This window comes from Alnus glutinosa, chromosome 9 (genome assembly GCF_958979055.1).
Source record: "Alnus glutinosa chromosome 9, dhAlnGlut1.1, whole genome shotgun sequence".
In the NCBI taxonomy this organism is placed as follows: Eukaryota; Viridiplantae; Streptophyta; class Magnoliopsida; order Fagales; family Betulaceae; genus Alnus; species Alnus glutinosa.
Genome location: NC_084894.1, coordinates 11,145,383 through 11,167,110, shown reverse-complemented (window position 1 = coordinate 11,167,110; position 21,728 = coordinate 11,145,383). Strand labels below are relative to the sequence as shown.

At 39.1% G+C, this 21,728-nt stretch overlaps 1 protein-coding gene across 4 annotated transcripts in view; it reads left to right on the top strand.

Annotated features, from left to right (window-relative positions):
• Nucleotides 1-21,728, top strand: part of LOC133877427 (molybdopterin biosynthesis protein CNX1) — a 34,490-nt gene that overhangs the window by 4,749 nt on the left and 8,013 nt on the right. Inside the window, exons 1-10 of one of the 4 annotated variants that reach the window (XM_062315720.1) lie at nucleotides 3,235-3,362; nucleotides 10,447-10,591; nucleotides 13,439-13,540; nucleotides 13,686-13,769; nucleotides 14,074-14,301; nucleotides 14,781-14,971; nucleotides 15,071-15,175; nucleotides 15,347-15,655; nucleotides 18,744-18,901; nucleotides 19,019-19,125. In XM_062315720.1, coding sequence (XP_062171704.1) covers nucleotides 13,463-13,540; nucleotides 13,686-13,769; nucleotides 14,074-14,301; nucleotides 14,781-14,971; nucleotides 15,071-15,175; nucleotides 15,347-15,655; nucleotides 18,744-18,901; nucleotides 19,019-19,125 — 1,260 coding nt within the window. In that variant the 5' untranslated portion in view covers nucleotides 3,235-3,362; nucleotides 10,447-10,591; nucleotides 13,439-13,462. Of the gene's footprint in view, nucleotides 1-3,234; nucleotides 3,363-10,446; nucleotides 10,592-13,438; nucleotides 13,541-13,685; nucleotides 13,770-14,073; nucleotides 14,302-14,780; nucleotides 14,972-15,070; nucleotides 15,189-15,346; nucleotides 15,656-18,743; nucleotides 18,902-19,018; nucleotides 19,126-21,728 lie in introns of those variants that run through there. The other 3 variants (XM_062315719.1, XM_062315718.1, XM_062315717.1) reach the window with 3 other exon arrangements.

The following is a 21,728-nucleotide window of genomic DNA, read 5'->3' as shown; positions in this document are numbered from 1 at the left end:
CAATGAATGAACGAAATGACTCACATGACATAGGCTCAGACACGACTTAACATGTGTTTTGGTTTACAGAATTTGCCAATATACCTTTGAATGGAACATAAGTTTCTGTTATTCCTTTTTTTTTTTTTTTTTGTTATGAAAATTACATAACGTTCTCATCACAATTTGGAAGATGGCTGCTAGTATTTATAACGTCCCCATTTGGGATTAAATATGACACAAGTTACTATGAGCCCATTTTGTTTCATAGGAGCTTTCATGTGATGCCCCAGAAAGTTAGTGCATGGGTGGGTGGATTGTCCATATTGAGTGGGTATATTATAAAGGTACTCATGAGTGCTAATTCTTACATTGGTTCCTTACTAGGTAAGACTGAGCTTCATAAGTGATTCTAAGGAGCTTCAATTGTAACTTGACTAAGAATGATAGCACAGATGTGGTTAGCGCTTTTCTTGAGTCGTCAAGTTACCCGTGAATAAACCTTTTCAAGTCACTTCGGAATGTCTTGGGTTATGTCCAGACGGGTTATCGACTTACTTGCGTGTTGGTGGTCCTGTGGAAGGTCAAGGAGCGCTGTGGTTTGGAACATGGCGTTTATTTGCCTATTTTGGTGCTTATAGAGGGAAAGAAACAATAAGAGCTTTGATGACTTGGAAAGTACCTTGGAAGAGATTCTTTCCTTGTTCTACCATTCTTTGCATTTTTGGACTATGACTTATGTTCACCCTTTGTCTTTTTCCGACTTTCTCGCTCGCTTTTCTTTCTCTAACTAGGTGTTTTCCTTGTATACTCCCAATGTACTAAGGAGCATTTTACGCTTTTTTTTAATAAGTTTGGTTTCTTACTTATAAAAATAAATAAATAAACTTTTTCAATATAGGTGATAAAAATGACTTTAGGCGCTGATGAGTTCTGGCTTAAATATGACATAGATTCAAGTAACTCAACAACTGAACTGACCCAATCCAAATGGACTTAAACACGACTTAACATGCGTTTTCGTCAATGGAATTTGCCAACACAACTTTGAATCTAACATAATTTTTTTTTCCTGAAAATTGGCATACCTAAAGTTTCCTTCACAATTTGGAAGATGACTGTCATTATTTACAATGGATCCATATGAGATTATGGATTTTCTGGTTTAAGTATTACACAAATCACTATGAGGCCACTTGGTTTTATGAGAGCTTTCAAATTACGTATGAATAAACTGTTTCAAGAGCCGGTGAGTTTTGGCTCAAACGCGACATTGGTTTGAGAATTGAACCGACCCAATCCAGATAGACTTAAACACGATCTAACATGTGTTTTTGTCTGTGGAATTTGCCAACGCGACTTTGAACTTAACCTAAGTTTTATTTTCCCTTTTTTTATTATTTATTATTTATTATTTTTGTTTTGAGGCTTTTTCGAGCTTGAAGGTCAACCTTGGGAAATCTGAATTAGTTGTAGTGGGGGAGGTACCGCATCAAGTAGAGTTGGCCAATATTCTTAGTTGTAGCATCTATTCTCTGCCTAGGAAATATTTGGGGCTTTCTCTAGGTGCTTCTTTATGTCGAAAGTTATTTGGGATGGAGCCGTTGAGAAAATGGAAAAAAAAAATTGGCTAGTTGGAAGAAGATTTACTTAACGCAGGGCGGTCGCCTAACTCTAATCAAGAGTACGTTATCCAGTTTGCCTACGTACTTTTTGTTCCTTTTTCCTTTACCAGGCGGTATAGCTAGGAAATTGGAACGCCTTTAAAGAGACTTTCTTTTGGATGGATTGGGCAGTGAGCCTAAGCTTCATTTGGTAAAGTGGAAGACTATCTACTTAGTTCCTAGAGGAGGGTTGGGCATTAAAAATGTCATGTTGTTCAATAAAGATTTACTTGGTAAATGGCTTTAGAAATTTGTGTAATAGGAGACTTCCTTTTGGAAACAGGTGATTGTTGAGAAATATGGGGTTCAAAGAGGGGGTTGGTATTTAGAGAAAGCTTGAGGGCCCTACGGGATGTGCCTTTGGAGGAATATCAGAATTGGATGGGGGATTTGCTCTATCTGTGTATCCTTTAAGGCTGAGGATGGTTCCCCGCATTCGTTTTTGACACGATGTTTGGTGCGGAGACGTCGCTTTCAAGACTTCATTCCTAGATCTTTTTTTGATAGCTCGAGACAAAGGAAGCTTTGGTGTCAGATTACTTGAAATCCTTTGGCATTTCTCCATTGGAATCTGAGTTTTACAAGGGCATACCATGATTGGGAGTTGGAATCTCAAGATTCTTTCTTCAATCTGTTATACAGTTATACTCATCAATAACACATCTGAGGGAGGTGGATAGAATGTTATGGATCACAGCTTGTAATCATGGTTTTGAAGTGAAGAGCTATTATAAACTTTACAGGCTAGAGAGCATTGTCCTTTTCCCTGAAAAAAAATTTGGAAGGTTAAGGCCCCGCCCCACATAGCTTTCTTTACATGGACGGTGGCTTTGAGTAGAATTCTCACATTTGATAATCCTAGTAGGCATTTTTTACTCTTGTCAATTGGTGTTGCCTTTGCAAAAAGAACGAAGAGACCATAAATCACCCCCTTATCTATTGCGAGTACACCACTTATCTTTGGCACCTAGTTTCAACTTATTCAGAGTTTCGTGGACGATGCCTGGCAACATCATAGAACTGCAACAATGTTGGAAGTCTCAAGGGCAGGGACATTCCAAAGAAGCTATCTGGAAATTTATTATTGCATTCTTAATGTGGAGTATTTTGAGAGAAACAAATCGGCACCACTTTGAGGACCGTGAGACCGCTTTGCTTTGTTTAAAATTCTTATTTTTGAGATCTCTCTTAGATTGGGCTGTAGTCTATGTTCCTACTTTCTCCTCTTCGAATCTTTTTGATCTTGTTAATTTTTTAGATTCTAGACGCATTTAGTGTGGTTGTCTCTCTTTTATGCTCTTTTTTTTTTTTTTTTTTTTTTTTTTTTTTTTTTTTCTGTATGAGGGTTTTGCCTTTTATTTTCAATAAATTATTATTCATAAAAAAAAAATTCTTAAGTTGAGTTAGCTCAAACTTGTCCAAAAATGAGGTTCTGCCTTGTAAAGTTTAACTTATCGAAGAAAATTTCTATAGCAATATAAATTAGTTTAAGCTTCAGAGACATCAAAGTCTTTGTCTGTAGATTCAAATTTGATTTTTCATATTAATATTTGATCCCTCCCACTCATTTTCATCTTTTGTTTTCTCTCAGGACCAATACCTGATGGTGCTGATGCAGTTGTTCAAGTTGAGGACACTGAACAAATTCAAAATAGTTCAGGATCAAAGCAGGTCAAAATATTGGTGCAGACTAGCAAAGGTGCTGATATTCGTCCAGTGGTATGATTCATTACTTCTTCTCAATTATGCTCATAACATGACTGAAATTATTTATTCAGGTAGTGGAATTGATATGAATATATTAACAATGCCACATCAACTCTTTCACTGATGTTGTAACACGAGTAATTGTCGCCGAATGTAGATGAGTTGATCTTTGCCACAATACCAACTCCTAAGACACATTGAAATTCATAGCTTTTGGCGTGCAAACACTAAATTCTCATTTGGATGGTTGATAAGTCGTTAATCAGGATTAGATCTGTGATTTTCTTGGTCACCCTTTTTGCACCTTTGTTGATCTTATTACTTGTAAAAATAAATAGATATAGGACTTTTTGCGATAAATAGGAGACATTTATTTCCAAAAGGTGTACAAAATGCATGCAAAGCAGAGGAAAATAATGGTTTACACTAAAATATACCAAGGACTTGGTCAAATTATGAACTCAACTGTCGATGGGACCGCTGAAAAGTGCCTTGTACAGGCCATGATATGAAAGGAATTGACATAAAATGGGATTGAGTATACTAATATATATAAAATGGGATAGAGTGCGTCATTACTATATTTTTCCCGATTGATAGCGCCTAGGTTTAAATTTTGGACATTTAACTCGTTTTATACTTGTGATTGAATAAATGAAACTTTTTGATGAATAGTAATGTATTGAAGAAGAAGAAAAGCTCGTGTACATGAAAAGCATATAAGAGAAAGAGCCACCCTAATGGGGTTGAAAATCTAAAAGTTAACAAGATATACAAGACTAGAGGAAGAGAAATTAGGAACAAAGGATACAACCCAATCTAAAAGAGAACTCAAGAAGGAGGATTTTAGTTGTAGCACATTAGACTCGTAGTCTTCGAAAATACGTTGGTTTCTTTCTCTACAAATGCTCCACATTAGTATAAGTAGGGGTGACTTTCCATATGGCCTCTTTGGATTGTCTCCTCCCCTTGTGTTTTCCAACAATGAAGTAGTTCTAGATATTGCTAGACATGATCCACGAGGCTCCAAATAAGATGAGCACTAGGTGCCATATCTTGCTATTAAACTCACAATGAATGAGAAGGTGGTTTACGGCCTTCTCACTCTTCTTGCAAAGACAACACCAATTGTCAAGGGTAAGACCCCGCCTCCGAAGGTTATCAATTGTAAGAATTTTACCCAAAGCTGTTGTCCAAATGATGAAAGCAATACGACGTGGAGCCTTCACCTTCCAAATGCTCTTCCATGGAAAAAGGGAAGCCTCTTCGGACTGTAAGGTAAAGTAGTAGCTTTTCACTCCAAACTGTAAGGTATGTGGTGTGTTTTTCCCTCACTTTTAAGCAAGGGGAGGGCCATGCAGGCTGTAGGAATCCCTGTTTCTGAAATTAAAAGCCTCTGGAAAGTTGGTTTATAATCTAACTGAATCCTTTTAGGTGAGGACTTGGGTTCATCTCTTAGGAGGGGATTGACTTGGGTGTGGGGAATGCTACCCTCTTTGTGTATCTTACCATTGTCCTTAAACAAATTGAGGCTAAAATAAATCTTCGGCCCTCCAAGTTTAGACTTGTGGTAAAAATTTGGTACATATACCTCTGGTTTGGGCAATTTCATTCTTAATGGCTTCAAAGTGGCTCGGCCCAAATCCAAATCCAAGCCCAGATCGAAAATTATAGCCTTATCCAAGTCAGCCAGGGTCTCTAAAGGAAAAGGCATCTTGGATTGTCCGGACTAGCCTTTGGAGTTTAGGGCTAAGGAGGGTCCAGGCTCTTGCCCCCCTTGGGCCCCTGCGGGTTCAGTGCCTCTTCATCGGGCTGATACGCTTCCGGGCCTGGACGCCGGGAACTTCACGCCAGGTGTCTCTTCCTCAACGTGGGCTCCGTCTCTGGGACAAGTCGCTGGCATCTCGTCTTTGGACGACCAGCCTCGTTCGCCGGTGAGGGCTTCAACTGCGCTGGTTCCGTTAGGCTCAGCTTCAGCCGCTCAGGGGAATATTTCTCAGAATAGTCCTTAGAGCCTAGTCGCCGGCTCTCCGACTCCTTCTTCTCCGGGTTTAGTTGCCGGTCAACTCCAAGGACAGTCTAGGCTCCTGGAAAGGTGCTTCTCGCCCCATAGTAGCTCTGAGTTGCAGGTGGAGGTAGAGGCGGTGCAGCTGGAGAAACCGGGTCAGCGGAAGGAGGGGGAGCTGAAAGTAGGGTCTGGTGCAGCTGGGGAAAAAATATTATCGGAGCAGGAGCAGTTGAACAGTAGTGAACTCCCTGTCTTGTGTTTAGAGGGAGGTCTAGTTAGGGTGAAGGATTCGGCACTTTCTCAGTTAAGAAGTGTCAATGTTTTGAATGTGCCTCGGGAGATGGCAGGGAATGAATTGTGGCATCAACCGTTGGTGGAAATGGCGATTGTTCCATGCATTGACAGTGCTGGAGGGGAGGGTTGTGAGTGGTTGGGGGGCCAGTAGTGGACTCAGAGTCCTCTGGTCTGCAAGTTGGATTGATGGGTGAGGCCTCCAGAAGCCTTAATCTCGGGGGTGCTGGTTTGGTGGAGTTCAAGGAGGGGGAGAGGGCAGAAGATGTGGGTTCTCCTCTCAATGCTTACTCTCCAGCCTTGGGAGGTTTGGGGTATTCAGAGTGGGTGATGCAGCGTGCTAACGAGGAAGCTGTTTGGTAAGTTGTGGAAAATGTGATGTTTTATTTGAATAGTAGTAATAAATGATTGATGTGATATAGAATTTGAGAATGTTTTATAGAAAAGTGAAAAAGTTTTGTTTTGTAGTGAGTTTTTTTATTTGAATAGTAATAAAAAATTATTGATGTGATGTAAAAAGTGTAAAAAAGTTGGAATGTTTTTTATTTGATTTTTTTGGGAGAAGTGAAATGGGAATTGAAATTGTTTGGATTGGTTACCAAACAAGCTCGAGATTTATCCCATTATAGGGATGACGTTCGTGGGGTATAAATTGCAATTGTTAGCTTTTCTGACTTGTATAGAAGAGGAGCGTCGCTTGGGAAACGGACGCACGAAGGGTAAGAGGGAGATTAAGAATTTGGAGAGCTCTATAAACTATGATGCTAAAGGTTCTGGATTGATTCGCGGTAAAAGGAGGGCAAGGGGGCTAGTAGTAGTGCCATGAAGCCTAAGATTCTTTCTTGGAATGTAAGGGGGCTGAATAATAGGCGTAAACGCTTAAGGATTTGCAATTTGCTCTGACATTGGAAGGTGGATATTATTTGCCTCCAAGAAACAAAAGTTAAAGATCCTTCTAGAAAATTTGTGCGTAGTCTTTGGGGGTGTAATTATGTGGATTGGTGTTGTTTGGATGCTAGTGGGGCTTCAGGGGGTATCCTTATCTTGTGGGATAAGAGGGTGGTGGAAAAGGTGGATGTGTGCGTGGGGGTTTTCACGCTTGCAGTTTCCTTTAGGAATGTTGCTGATCATTTTGAGTGGGGTTTTGCGGGAGTGTATGGTCCGAATTTCAGGATTGATCGGAGGGGTCTTTGGGATGAGTTGGCTGGGATCCTTAGTTGGTGGAGTTTGCCTTGGTGTATAGGGGGAGATTTCAATATTACTAGGTTCACTAGCGAAAGATCTGGAGATGGTAGTGTGTCTGCCATGAGGGACTTTTGTGATTTTATCTCTGAACAGGGTCTTATGGATTTTCCACTCGTTGGAGGTTCTTATACGTGGTCGACTTCTTGTGATCCTCCTGTTTGGTCCAGAATTGATCGTTTTCTTGTTTCCCCTGATTGGGAAGATAGATTTCCTGAGGCGTCTCAGAAGAGGCTTCCCCGCCTTTTCTCTGACCATTTTCCTATTCTCCTCGATTGTGCTCACTCTTCTACAAGAAGTAGGCCGTTTAAGTTTGAGAATATGTGGCTCAAGGTGGATGGATTTGTGGGGTTGGTGAAACAATGGTGGGATTCATACTCTTTTCATGGCTCTCCTAGCTTTGTGTTTGCATGCAAACTAAAGGCCCTCAAATCTAATTTGAAGACTTGGAATGTAGAGGCCTTTGGTAATGTGGAGAGGAACAAGAGAAAGCTTCTTGAGGAGCTTCAGGTGTTTGATATAGTGGAAGGTAGTAGGGCTTTGGTTGAGGGGGAAATTCTAAAGAAGCTGGAGATTGTCAGTGAGATAGAGAGATGCTCACTGTTGGAGGAGGTCTGCTGGAGGCAAAAGTCCAGGGTGAGGTGGTTGAAAGGCGATAAATGCACAAAATTCTTCCATTCTATAGCCAATTCAAACAGAAGGTACAACTCTATTGATTCCTTATTGATTGGAGATTCCATTTCTTCTAATCCGGCAGAGATAGGTGAGCATGTGGTTCAGTTCTATCAAGATCTCTTCTCTGAGAAGCACAATTGAGGCCTCGGTTGGATGATCTTTTCTTTGATGCTATTTTAGAGTCAGAAGCAAGGTGGTTGGAGAGAGCCTTTGAGGAGGAGGAAGTTAGGAAGGTAGTGTTTGCTTTTAATGGCGACAAAACACCGGGTCCGGATGGCTTCACTATGGCTTTTTTCCAAGCTTGTTGGGAGGTTTTGCGCTTGGACATTATGGAGGTTTTTTCTGAGTTTCATGCTAGAGAAGTATTTGAGAAGAGTTTGAATGCTTCTTTTATTGCTCTTATTCCTAAGACTCCAGGAGCTGTGTCTCTCAAAGACTTCCGGCCCATAAGCCTTGTAGGAGGTATCTACAAGATTATTGCTAAAGTTTTGGCTAACAGATTGAAGACGGTAATGGACAAGGTTATCTCCAAATCCCAGAGTGCTTTCATCAAATTGAGGCAGATTCTTGATCTAATCCTTATTGCGAATGAATGCCTTGATAGTCGTATTAAATCAAGGGAGCCGGGAGTCGTTTGCAAAATGAATTTAGAAAAAGCTTATGATCACGTTAATTGGGATTTTCTATTATATATGTTGAGGAGATGCGGCTTTGGGGGTAAATGGTGTTCGTGGATAGCTCGTTGCATTTCTTCTGCAAAGTTTTCGGTGCTAGTTAACGGCTCGCCAAACGGCTTTTTCAGTAGCTCTCGAGGCCTGAGGCAAGGAGACCCTTTGTCTCCCCTTTTGTTTGTGTTTGTTATGGAGGCGCTGAGTCGTATGATTACTGCGGCGGTGAGTGGGGGTGTGTTGGATGGTTTCAGAGTGGGCGATGCTTATTTTTCCCACCTTTTGTTCGCTGATGACACGTTGATTTTCTGTGATGCTAGCTCTTCCAAGCTTCGGTCTTTGCGAAGTCTCTTGCTCTTATTTGAGGCTGTTTCGGGTCTAAAGGTTAACTTGGCTAAATTCAGTATTATTCTAGTGGGGAATGTCGCTCAGGTGGGAAGGTTAGCCGACATTTTAGAGTGTGAAGTTGCTCATTTGCCAGTGATGTATCTGGGTCTTCCATTGGGGGCTTCTTACAAGTCTACTCGTATTTGGGATGGAGTTATTGAGAAGGTTGAAAAACGGTTGGCTAGTTGGAAAAAGGTTATATCTCTCTAAGGGAGGGAGAGTGACCCTGATCAAGAGTACGCTCTCTAACTTACCTACGTACTACATGTCTCTGTTCCCTATTCCGGTGAGTGTTGCTTCGCGCATTGAGAAGTTACAACGCGATTTTCTTTGGGGTGGAATGGGTGAAGAATTTAAATACCATTTGGTGAGTTGGGAGAAGGTTTGTACTCCAATTTCGAATGGGGGGCTTGGCATTAGAAATTTGGTTATGTTCAACCGCGCATTGCTAGGTAAATGGTTATGGCGCTTTGGCATGGATAGAGATGCTTGGTGGAGAGTCGCAGTGGATTCCAAGTATGGGAGTTTGTGGGGTGGGTGGTGCTCCCGAGAGGTTGCTGGGGCGTTTGGAGTAGGGTTGTGGAAGTTTATAAGGAAAGGTTGGGAGAATTTCTCCAAATTCCTTAGATTTGAGGTGGGGGATGGGAGTAGGATTAGATTTTGGCATGACTTGTGGTGTGGAGATACGATTCTGAAAGAAGTGTTTCCTGATCTCTTTGGCATTGCTCGGGTGAAGGATGTGTCAGTGGCTGATAATTTGGAGATTTTGGGCGGGTCCATTCAATGGAACGTGAGCTTTGTTAGAGAGGCTCATGATTGGGAAGTCGATGTTTTGGCCTCTTTCTTCCAGGTGCTGGACTCTACCAAGGTGAATAATGAGAAGGCAGATTGTCTTAAATGGGTCTCGTCCAAGACAGGTGTGTTCAGGGTGAAGTCCTATTTTGGTTCTATGATGTGTTCTGGAGGTAGTCGGTTCCCATGGAAGAGTGTGTGGCGGTCTCAGGCTCCCTCGAGGGCAGCTTTCTTCACTTAGTCTGCAGCTCTAGGCAGAATTCTTACCTTGGACAATCTCAGGAAGAGGCACATAATTATTGTTGATAGATGCTGTCTTTGCAAGCGGGATGGGGAATCAGTGGACCATATTCTTCTGCATTGTGATGTGGCCTCAGCTCTATGGAACAACATTTTCTCTCGCTTTGGTATTTCTTGGGTCATGCCTAGGAGTGTGCTTGACTTAGTTGCTTGTTGGTGGAAGTCTGGGAGATCTGGGAGCGCTACTTCTTGGAAGATGGTGCCTATTTGCCTTTTTTGGTGTATTTGGAGAGAAAGAAACCTTAGGTGTTTTGAGAACCTAGAGAGCTCCCTAGAGGAGGTGTTAGAGTTGTTCCTCCATACCTTGTATGTCTGGTCGATGGCTTATTTGTACCCATTATCAATCAGCTTTGCTGATTTTCTTGTTTCTTTTTCGCTTTCTAGTTAGGTGTTTCTTGTTGTATACTTCTAGTGTACGTAGGGGCGCTTTACGCTTTCAATAAAACTATTCTTACTTATCAGAAAAAAAGGTTCAGACTATTAATGTCAATGAGCTGCATGTGACATGACAATGATGTCATTTTGGTGACATCTTATGAAAAAAAATTTATGAGAAAAGATAACATAAAATTGATTTTTTTAAAAGAAAAAAGAAGAATGAGGAAAAAAATAGAAGAGCCCGTGTACTGTTGCAAACTATATACAATCCAATACAAATCTTGGTCACTGAAGCTCATGGTTTTTGGTTCTTCCAAGAATTTGATTGCTGAAAACAGTATAATCCTTGCTGCAGAAGCGAGATGGGTGTTGTTGTTGACTAGGATTGCCTGGGGGAGGGGGGTGGGGTGAAGAAGGAGGAGGAGTGGTGCCAGTGGCAGCTGCTGGGATGCATTGCGTGCGGATGTTACACCTGCCATCTGGTGGTAGATCAAGCAAAGGTAACCAGAACTCCAAATCCTCTACTTTCATTCCCCGCTCTTCCTTCCCCAATCGCCACCAATTCTTAATTGCCAGTGGCCGCCAGCTCCCATCCTCAATTGGTGTCTCACATTTGGCAAGTAACCAAATATTATATCCCTGCCAAAGCCATCTAGAACACTCATCATATCATCATTTTTTTTTTTTGGTATTTTTTTTAAAATTTTTTGCTAAAACTTTTCTGAATTTATCTTTTCTTCTATTTTTTTTTTCCTTCCTCTTTCTTATTTTTTTTTTTCTTTGTAAAAATTATATTTATTTTATTTCTTTCTTACAAAATTTTCACCAAAACTACATCATTTTGTCACATGTAACTCGTGACACTCAACAACACTTGGTCAATGTAGTTGGACAGAAGGACTACATTGAGAACAATCTGAAACTTCGGGGATATAATTGTTTAATTTAGAACTATAGGGACCAAAATGTATTTTGGCCAAAAAATGAAGTGCATGGACTTGTTGGCTATAAGAATTGATTTTGCAGAATTTCAGAAATTATTTTGTTACCACTGTCACACTTAATGGGCCAGAGGTTTTCCAAAGTTCAGTCATACCCTGCTTTTTCTCAATCTTGGATATTTTAAGTTGCAATTGCATTTTTCACCAATCTGCTGTAGCCCTTGGGTGTTAGGTGTGAATTTCATGCTTATCAGAAAGATTTCATTGAAGTTGATATACTTATCATGACACCAAATGTTTTGGTGTCTCTCTGACCAAGATTTTTGAACTTCAAAAACTTCTGTTTAACTTGGGTCACATGATATTGGGATGAAAACCGTTGTAATATCTATGGCTGATTCACTTCTGTGCTTAGGTTGAATTTCAATTCTGTGAAACACACCTGAATCTATTAAGTTTCTGATCTATACTTTTTTACTTTCTTCCTTATGATGGAGAGAATGAAAAAAAATAATTATTCTGGCTTGTGGATTCTAATGTTGTTAACCTACTTAACGTATTCCTTGCACATCCATTCAAAACTTGAAGCAAAAATATCTTTTATTTATTTATTTTTTTGAGTAGTAATAATTTTATTGAAAGAAAATCGTATACGAAAAGTATACAAAAGAACATTTACAGATTCTCTGAGTCAAATCTACCAGATTCTCTGAGTCAAAATTAGGAACATTTACAATAACCCAATCCAAAAGAGATCTCAGGAATGAGGATTTTTGAAAAAGTACATTGGACTCGCTATCCTTAAAGAGACGCCGATTCTTTTCTTTCCAAATGCTCCATATTAATAGAGTAAGAATAACTTTCCAGATTGCCTCTTTGGGTGTCCCCACCTTTAAAATTTCCAGCAGTGAAGAAGTTCTAGGATGTTACTAGGCATGACCCAAGAAACACCGAAAATGTTAAGAACCAAGTGCTAGAGATTAGCAGTATACTCGCAGTGGATGAGAAGATGATTAATAGTTTTCTCACTCTTTTTACAAAGGCAACACCAGTTAGCTAGATGGAAACCCTGACTTCTAAGGTTATTTGTCGTGAGGATTCTACCTATTGCTGCTGTCCATAAGAAGAAAGCAATGTGAGGAGGGACCTTAACCTTCCAAATACTTTTCCAAGGGAATGAACTATGCTCACTTGACTGTAGCATATTATAAAAGCTCTTCACTGCAAAGCTGTGCTTTCTAGATGGTGTCCACTTCATATTATCCACTTCTCCCGGATGAGTATTCGAAGAGTATAATAGATTGAGAAAGGAGTCAATAGATTCTAGTTCCGAATCATGGGCTGCCCTAATGAAGCTTGGATTCCAATGGGTTGGGGAACTAGAGAGGTCCCAATAGTCTGACACTAAGGTCTCCTTGTTATGGGCTATGGTATAGATTTCTGAAAATGAATACTTAAGAGCCCCTTCTCCGCACCACACGTCATGCCAGAAGCGAATGTGGGAACCTTCCCCAACCTTATAGGAAACTAAGTTGGAAAAAGAACCCCAACCGTTTTTAATATTCCTCCAAAGGCTCACCCTGTAAGGTCCTCGAGCTTCCTCTGAACACCCCCTCTCTAGATCCTATATTTCATTACAATCCTTGTCTCCATAAAGAATTTTCCTCTTGCCCGAATCTCCAAAGCCATTTACCGAGGAGAGCTTTGTTGAACATCATGAGATTTTTAATACCCAACCCCCCTTTGGGAACTGGGGAGCAAACATTCTTCTAATTCACGAGGTGCAATTGAAGAAAATAGTTCTCTCTTGTATGTTTTCTGTATATTAGGGTTGCACTCCTATGCTTCTAATGAAATTGATTTACTTCTCAAAAAATATCTTGGTTCTGGCTTTATAAATCTTTGTAAGCACCTTGTATACACATGGCTTTCTAGTAGTCATACTTGATTAAACACATGGTTATACCATCTTTCTACTTGGAAAAACTTGAGACGAAAGTATGAAACTTTTCATCTTTAGTTAATGATTTCTTTTATTACTTTGAGACAAACTTGTTTGATGGATCAGAGGTATCAAATTAATTTTGTATAACTGTCAGACAATGATTATAATGTGGCACAAAGAACTTTCTAAGTTGTTCCCCATCATCATTTAGTTCTGCTCCTTTATGCAAGTGTCACAGTTCAGTTATATTTCTTGAGGAATACTTTTTAAGTAGAAGAATTGTATAATTTGTATCAAATGCTTGCTATGGAAAGTCGAATGCAGGAGTACAATTGACACTTTTGCTTGGGTTTTGTCTTTATATAATATGATCTAAAAAAAGCCCAATTTTACCTGTTTAATAGCATCAATTTGTTTTGAGCTATTATATCTTTAAGCTCATACAAGCAGATGGTTGCCAGGGATTTGACATTGAGGAAGATTCCATGGTGTTAAAATCTGGAGAAAGGGTAGGTGCTTCAGAAATTGGCTTACTTGCTAGCATGGGTGTAATGATGGTGAAGGTATTTACTTATTTTTGTGCTTAAAAATATTGTCAAACACTGACCAGGAGGATATAGTGTACACACTGCATGACCGTTCATTTTTTCAGTAACGTTTATCAGAAGAAAATATTTAAAAACAGTGAGGGCTAATGTTGTCATGTAGGTTTATCCTACCCCAACAATTGGTGTGCTTTCTACAGGAGATGAACTTACGGAACCAACAACCAAGTTTCTAAATCGTGGCCAGGTACCACATCTATTGGAGAACTCCAAACTGCATAATTTGGGCTGCATCTCTCTCTATCTCAATTTTATTTTATTATTATTTTCTTTTTTTGTGTAATCAAGGAACCCCTTCTAGTTGGGAAGGGGTCAGGATGTCTTCTTTGCTCATTCTAAAATAGGAGTAATATTTCAGTGTCCAAAATTTACAATACAGGATTTATTTCAGGTTGTCTAAACATGCATTTGGTTTTCATCAAGATTAGCTTATATCTTCCATGTATTCATAAGTTTAAGCTGGGGAAATAAGCCCGATTACTCTGTTGCAGATTAGGGACTCCAACCGTGCTATGATACTGGCAGCTGCAGCAGAGCAGAAGTGCAAAGTTGTTGACCTTGGTATTGCTAGAGATGATGAAGAAGAATTAGAGAGGATCTTGGATACTGCTTTATCTGCTGGTATTAACATTCTTTTAACTTCTGGAGGTGTTTCCATGGGAGACAAGGATTTTGTCAAGCCATTGCTTGCAAAGAGGGGAACTGTGTATTTTAGTAAGGTTGACTGATGGCCCATTCTTTTCTATACATAATGATTCCTTTCAGGAAGTTGTCTGATGTAACTTGTATGTTTGCAGTTGGAATGAACCGCTGAGCATAATGTGGTGTCAGACTTTATCAAAATATCTGAAGTTTGATGAGCATAGAAATATAAATTATAGGGAAAAGTCCATATACCTTCCCTCAAACTACCACCCAATTGACAATGTTCCTCCCAAACTAAAAAAAATTGTTAATGTCCCCCCAATAATGAAAATACCCTTAATAAAATAAAAAGAAAAAATTCTTTAAAAAAAAAAAAAGAAGAAGAAGAAAAAACCAAGGGGTGGAAATTTAATTTTTTTTTTTCGTTTTTTTGAAAGTAAAAAAATTTAAAATTTTTTGTTTTTGTTTTTCGAATTTACAGGGGTATGATTGTCTTATTGAAAAAAATTTAGGATCATTTTTGTCTTTTTTTGAAATTTGATTGCCTTTTCAGGTTTTCATGAAACCAGGGAAGCCCTTGACATTTTCCGAGATCAATTTAAACCCTGTAGAGGGTTCAATTCACAACAAAATTCTTGCATTTGGGTTGCCAGGAAATCCAGTGAGCTCTCTGGTTTCTTTCCATCTTTTTGTGGTCCCCACCATCCGCCATCTTGCTGGATGGGGAAACCCTCATCTTTTCAGGTTACTAAAGCTTCAAAAACAGTGCTCTCTCTCCCACTTTTGTTGAGTGTGATTTAGTCGAGTAAGTAATCATTTGCTTTTCTTTTATAACATGCACAGAGTGCAGGCCTGTCTTCGCCAGCCCATAAAAGCAGATCCAGTTCGACCAGAATTCCATCATGCCATTATTGGGTGGGATGTCAACGATGGCTCAGGCAATCCTGGGTAAGTTCTTTAGGTATGTTATCATTTAGATTAGGGAGTCTAGTGGTTTTTAGGGGTGTGCTTCCAAATGGATCCTCTGCAGGACATTATTTTGTATTGAATTTCCCTGTAGAATTTATTTGATTTTTCCTCTCCCAATTGCATTAGGATAAATGGATCAATTGTTATCAGTTTTGTTGCAGAGAGCACTGGTCATCAGAGGAGCAGCCGGCTTTTGAGTATGAAGTCAGCTAATGCTTTGTTGGAGTTGCCAGCAACACGCAGTGTCATATCTGCTGGGACTGTTGTGTCAGCCATTATAATTTCTGACTTAAGCAGTACTGCCTTTTGCAATAGTTCCTTATCGTCAAGTTCAACTTCGGCTTTGGAAGGAATTGTATCAAAAGAAATAACTGCAGATGGGTCTCAGAATGCTGAGTTCAAAGTAGCTGTTCTTACAGTGAGTGATACTGTTGCATCAGGGTCTGGGCCTGATCGAAGGTATTGTACTACATGCTACTTTTTCTATGTGGAGACCATGTTTATCTTTGCTTCATATGCTATAATCTGCAACTTTTTTTTCCTTGGAAGTGAAACCTTTATACTCATATTTGCTGTAAGTGAATCTCAAGAATTTCCTTCTGCCTCTCTCTTAATTTCAGATAACTCCCCTCATTTGTGGCTTGACCATGAAACTCTTAGCCCTCTGAACATCAGTTTGTGACGCATAACACCATTAAAGTGCTACCTTTGCTTGTTTCTGTCAACTTGGACGGAAATTTCACATATGAATTGCATAATGGTACTGTGCCCAATGAGATTGTGCCACATTCTCAATTTTTGTTTACAAATCTACTGCACATTGTCTTATTCCTGAATTAGTTCAGATAAAATGAAAAAATAAAAAATAAAAAAATAAAAAACTTGCATCACTACCATATTCACACAGCAATCAATCTCTCTGTCTACAAAACCCATTTCACACTTTTTTAAAAATTCCTAAAATTCTTCAAATTGTGGATAACGAGAAAATTAAATTCATAGTGATTATCAATGCCCTAGAAAAAACCCCACCCATTTCACAAAGCAAGCAGAAACCAAACAAAACTAACAAAAATCCATAAAAAGATTTTAGATCTTACGTTATTAGAGCATCTCCTCTCTATTCCTGTCTCTCTCTCCTGCTCAATGCCTTATAGTCCAAATCATTCGCGCCTCAAATTTGGTATCATTTTCATGGGGTACCATAATCTGCCTTAGTCATATTCCTAACACCTTTGTCAGTGGAACTTGTCTTGCATTGTAATGTGCCAAGTCACATGGCATCATTAAGTTTGCTTTGATCCTATTTGTCATATGCGGATCCCTCGCGACATGCTAGTCATATCTATGTGATAACCTAAAAGGACTATTCACAATTGCTCCGTAATCGCTTATATAATTCAAATCAACCTTTTTTTTTTCTTTTTTTTTTTTTTTTTTTTTTTTTTTTAAAGATGAGGAACCTATTTAAGAAAGGGCCACTTCGTATACCCACTCCTATCGAGTAAAACTCGACCCGTGTAAAACGTCCCCTCCACACAGATTCGGTAATACTCCGGCTTTGTCAGCGAGCTGGCCTTCAGAAATAGTTTGCACTTAAAGGGATTTAAACCTTAGACCTGACGGGAATGCCATAAAGACCAATGCTCTTACCACTTGAGCCAACCCCTTGGAGTTAATAATTCAAATCAACCTAATGCATGCACAATGTATGACTTTAGAAAATGTCTATGTAACATCTCATTCCAAAATCCTTGGTATGGGGTACCGCATTTTTGATTGGTGAAGAAGGTGATGGTGAAAATTTTTAGCGTACTATTAATTGTTAACTTGGCGGAATATAATTGGTTAACTTGAATACATTTTTTTGATAGGTAAGTAGAGAAATTTAGAAAAAATGTGAAAGCGCCCTTAAGCATACAGGAAGTATAAAAAAAGGACACAAAACAGGAAAAAGAAAGAAAAAACACCCGCAAAACCCAAAAACAGAAGGAAACCCAAACACCCAACAGGAACCAACCCACAAAACCCAAAGACCATTACATCATAGCAAGGGCCCTCTTGCCTTTACTCCGGCTAGAACCAAAACCCTTAGCATCATAATTAATCGAGCACTCTAAGTTTTTCACATCTCTACTCTTACATGTTGTACATTTGATTTCTATTCTTATATTGGCTAGCAAATGTAAGATTTTCACTCTAGTTCTGACCACGAGGAGGTTAAGAATTAAAAGTTGGACTATAGGGAGGTTCTATGCTTTCAGGCAAATCACATGGCTGTAATCTGTAATTCACAACCCCTCCCCCCCTGCACTCCCCCTTTAAGATTTAAATAAAAAGTGCAAAATCATTACATCAATTGATTAAAAAATAGTCTTTTGATAGGTAAGTTATATAAAGATATTTATTAATTAGTAATTGAAAAATCATTAAAAAGCGCAAAACGTGTAATTCAGGTACACAAGAAGTATACAAGAGATACACCCTAACCAGAAAAAGAAAAAAATCAAGAAAATCATAAAAGCTAGATGTATTAAAGTAGTCAAAGGCAGCTTTCCAGTGGTAAAAAGTATTGAAGAAAAAAGTCTTTAGTTCCACCACCATCTTCTCATAGTCTTCAAAATTTCAGTCATTTCTTTCGCAAAGAGTGTTAATCCTTTGGAATCTTTTTTTTTTTGGCAAGGTCACTTTGTGCACGCCAAAGTGGTAGAGCAGAGTGGATGTTCTGCCATATAAATGTTTGATATGGAAAAGGTGAATGTTCTGTGGCAAAATTTACCCACTATTGGACCAATAGTGGTTAATAATATCTTTGGATACCTGTATCTATTGATTTCTCTTCTTTCTAGTGATTCCAAACTTGGAGTAGGAAGGTCGGTGTCAAAACTTCAAATGCATCCAGATACTCCTTTTTGAATGATTGTTTCTAAAAGGTCACTGAATTGATGCCAAAGGAAAGAGCAAAGTTCATACTGTTCCTTGTTGAAGTGGATCATTGGAAGTACTGAGTACTTTGCAACAATATGTTTGAAATAGCTTAACAGTTCAGCTTAATAAGGTCTCTCCCCCCCCCCCCCCCCCCCCCCCTCCCCCCCCCCCCTCCCTCCCCACTCCATGTATATGTTGCAACTTAGGATGTAAGAAATCCTATGTTTATATTTTCAATGACTTTAGCTGTTGAGTTCAAAGGTGAAGCCTCTTTGGAAGCACAAATTCCTCTGAAACTAGGGCTGTGCGTCATTCTGGTTAAATGTGAATAGCTGATTGTTGACAAATGTGATGAATTGTTCTAACTTACTGGGTTGCATATCAGAGATACATGAAAAATAAAGTTGACTTCGGTCCTTATTCTGCAGCAGTTTCCATTTTCTTTTAAGAAGCATTTCCTATCTGAAAACAGTGATGTGAAAAGGCAAGGTTACTTGTGTTGTGGTGGAAAAGCTGAAGTCTGACCTTAGTTTTGACATTTGTAATTGTCCTTTTTCTCTCCTTTCATGCCTCCACGTCTTAAAATCTAAATTATCTCTTGAACATTTCAAAATTTCAGTGGTCCTCGAGCAGTTTCTGTTGTAAATTCTTCATCAGAAAGGTTAGGAGGAGCGAGGGTAGTTGCAACAACTGTGGTCCCAGATGATGTGAGCAAAATTAAGGATGTTTTAAAGAGATGGAGTGATGTCGACAAAATAGATCTGATTCTTACCCTCGGTAAGATTCCTGCTTTTCATCGAGTGTTTCATTCCTTTGTATGAATATAACGTAATATTTTTAAATTGTTCTGTAAAGATTTCTTCTTCCTGTTTATGATAAGTGTCCTCAATGAAGGTGGCACTGGCTTCACCCCAAGAGATGTAACCCCTGAAGCAACCAAAGAGTTGATCGAGAAAGAAACACCTGGTCTTCTGCATGTAATGATACAGGAGAGTTTAAAGGTACCACCAATTTATGTATGTTGGTTATTAATACAGTAAGTTATATTTTTGCACAAAAATAAAAAGAAAGAAAAAGAGTACTTGTCTACGTTATTGTTTATGATTGTACTTCTTTTACTCTTTGAAAGGATTTTCAAATTTTATTTGGAAATTGTCTTTAATTGAATTCCCTAATCAGAAAATAGTTTTGGCTGGAAATTTCGTAATACTATTTACACTTTTACCTCTTCTAATCTTGTCCTTGTAATTGTTTTCAGCTGTTGTATATGTTAGAGGAATGGGGAGTCCGTGGACCATTTTTTTTTTCTCCATTGTGAGGTTGTTTGTGCCATATGAAATGTTTTCTTCAGCCGCTTTGGGCTGTCTTGGGTTATGCCTAGACAAGTTGTCGACTTGTTTGCTTGTTAGTGGTTTGCTAGTAAAACTCGGAGTGCTGCTATGTGGAAAATAGTGCCCTCTTGTCTTTTGTAGTATCTTTGGAGGGAAAGAAATGATAGGAGTTTTGAGGACCATGAGAAGACGTTGGAGGAGCTTCAGGCTTTTTTCTTCAATACTCTTTTATCTCTAGATAATTGCAATTGCATCTCTTTTGGAGCTTAGTTTTCATGCTTGCTCTCTTTTCTCCTTCTAGTTGAGTGTTTTTCTTGTATACTTCCTGTGTACCTGAGTGCGCTTTACGCTTTCCATGATATCTCGATTATTTTTTTCAAAAAACAGCCTGTTCTCTTCCATAAAATATTGTCCCATTGATCACCATAAGGGGAGATTGGGCTGAAATCTTAGTGATAATAGTACCGGGTGGTGTGTATGTTTGTAAGTAGTTGAGTATTGAGGAAGTTGTATATTGATGTTGATCGTCCCTACTTCTGAAGGTTTTATGGGGTGAGTTTTGAGCTGTAGCGATGTGTCCGGTCATTCTTAGGGTTGTATTTTTCTTTGGTGTTTACTCCCAAGATTTTTCCAGCTCTTCACTGGACGAAGCTCTGAAATATTTTATATTTTGTTTCTTAGCTCATAGGCTGAATACACATGACCAAACTTATGGGGTGTGGAGCTCATGTGATGGCTAAGAACCGATGGATGTTTATTTGTTAGTGTGTCTTAAGATTCACATAGATTATTGCCCCACTTGCTTACAGCATTAGCTTTTGGAATTTTTGGTTGAGTGTCATTGTATCAGTGCTCGATTGTCTATGATCATTTTGATTCCCTCAGAATGTAGAGCATGCAATGTTCTTTGGGTAATAAATTGTTGAGATGAATTTTTCATATGGGTAAAATTGTTTATCTCTATTAAGTGTAAAATTTGGAGTGGTGATGTGCCGATCCTAATTGTTATTATTAGGGCCAAGGGGACCCTCTTGGTGGTCCTTTTCTGCAGGGTTATATTTGCTCCGTGTTAATTTGTTGAAAAGGTGTTTTTCTCTGCAAAATGCTTGGTAGTGTGTTGGATTTGGGTATGAAGAATTAAAACAGAGGGTGAAAAGACATTTGTTGTCTTCATCCTGTGTCTTGTGTTACAACCTTTTGTTACACCCCTCTCCTGTTCGTAACGTGAACCATCATATCATGTAGTAAGAAGACGCACACTATAATGGTGGTGGGATTTCCTGAATTCTTCAGAATATCCTTGTCTCTTGTGTGATTTTGGTATTCGTTGAAGCGTTTCTAACTCTTAGTAGGCCTTGTGTAAAATTGGATTGCTATGTTTTTGAAGACCAAGTGATGCAGGTAATAAGTTCCCGTTCAAATTATTCTGCTTTACCATATTGTATGTTACCAATTGTTGCCTCTGGGTGTTCTGGTTGGCAAGTGTGTAGATTGAGAGGACTGAATGAGTGAGTGTTATTGGTGCGTGAGGGCACGCTCCGGCGTATTTCGTTGAGGATTGTGTGGTGTGATTGTTTGTTGATTTAGTGATGGGTTAAGTTAATTATGATTGGTGTGTTCAGTTAATTATGATGTCAAGGGAGGTTAGTCTCATAGAGTGATAGGGAAGGGGAGGGGTCGAAAATGTTCATGATGAAACCTAAGATTATATCATGGAATGTAAGAAGCCTAAATGATAAGGAGAAAAGGTTAGGAATTAGAGGGCTTCTAAGGGAGTGGAAAGCAAATATTGTTTGTTTGCAAGAGACAAAAATGGATGTTATTACTAGGGAGGTGGTTCGTAGTTTATGGGGTTGTCATCATGTGGGTTGGTCTTAGTTGGGTTCAAGACAGGCGTTTGAAGGTATTTTGTTAATGTGGGATAGGCAGGTGGTGGTGGAAAAGATTGAGGAGTGTGTGGGCAAGTTTGTGGTAGCGTGTTCTTCCATATGCACTATTGAGAATTTTGAATGGGCATTTGCAGGTGTGTGTGGTCCAAATGATGATGTGGAAAGATGTCTTTGAGATGAGTTGGTGGGAGATGTCGTGGTGTATTTGGGGGGTGGGGGGATTTTATCATTGTGGAAGATCAGGTGATTCCAGACAGTCACAAGTGATGTTGGAATTTTCAGAATTCATTTTTGTACAGGGCCTTATGGATATTCCGTTGGTAGGGAGATTTTACTTGGTCTAATAATTGAGATTCTAAGGCATGGTCTAGAATTGATAGGTTC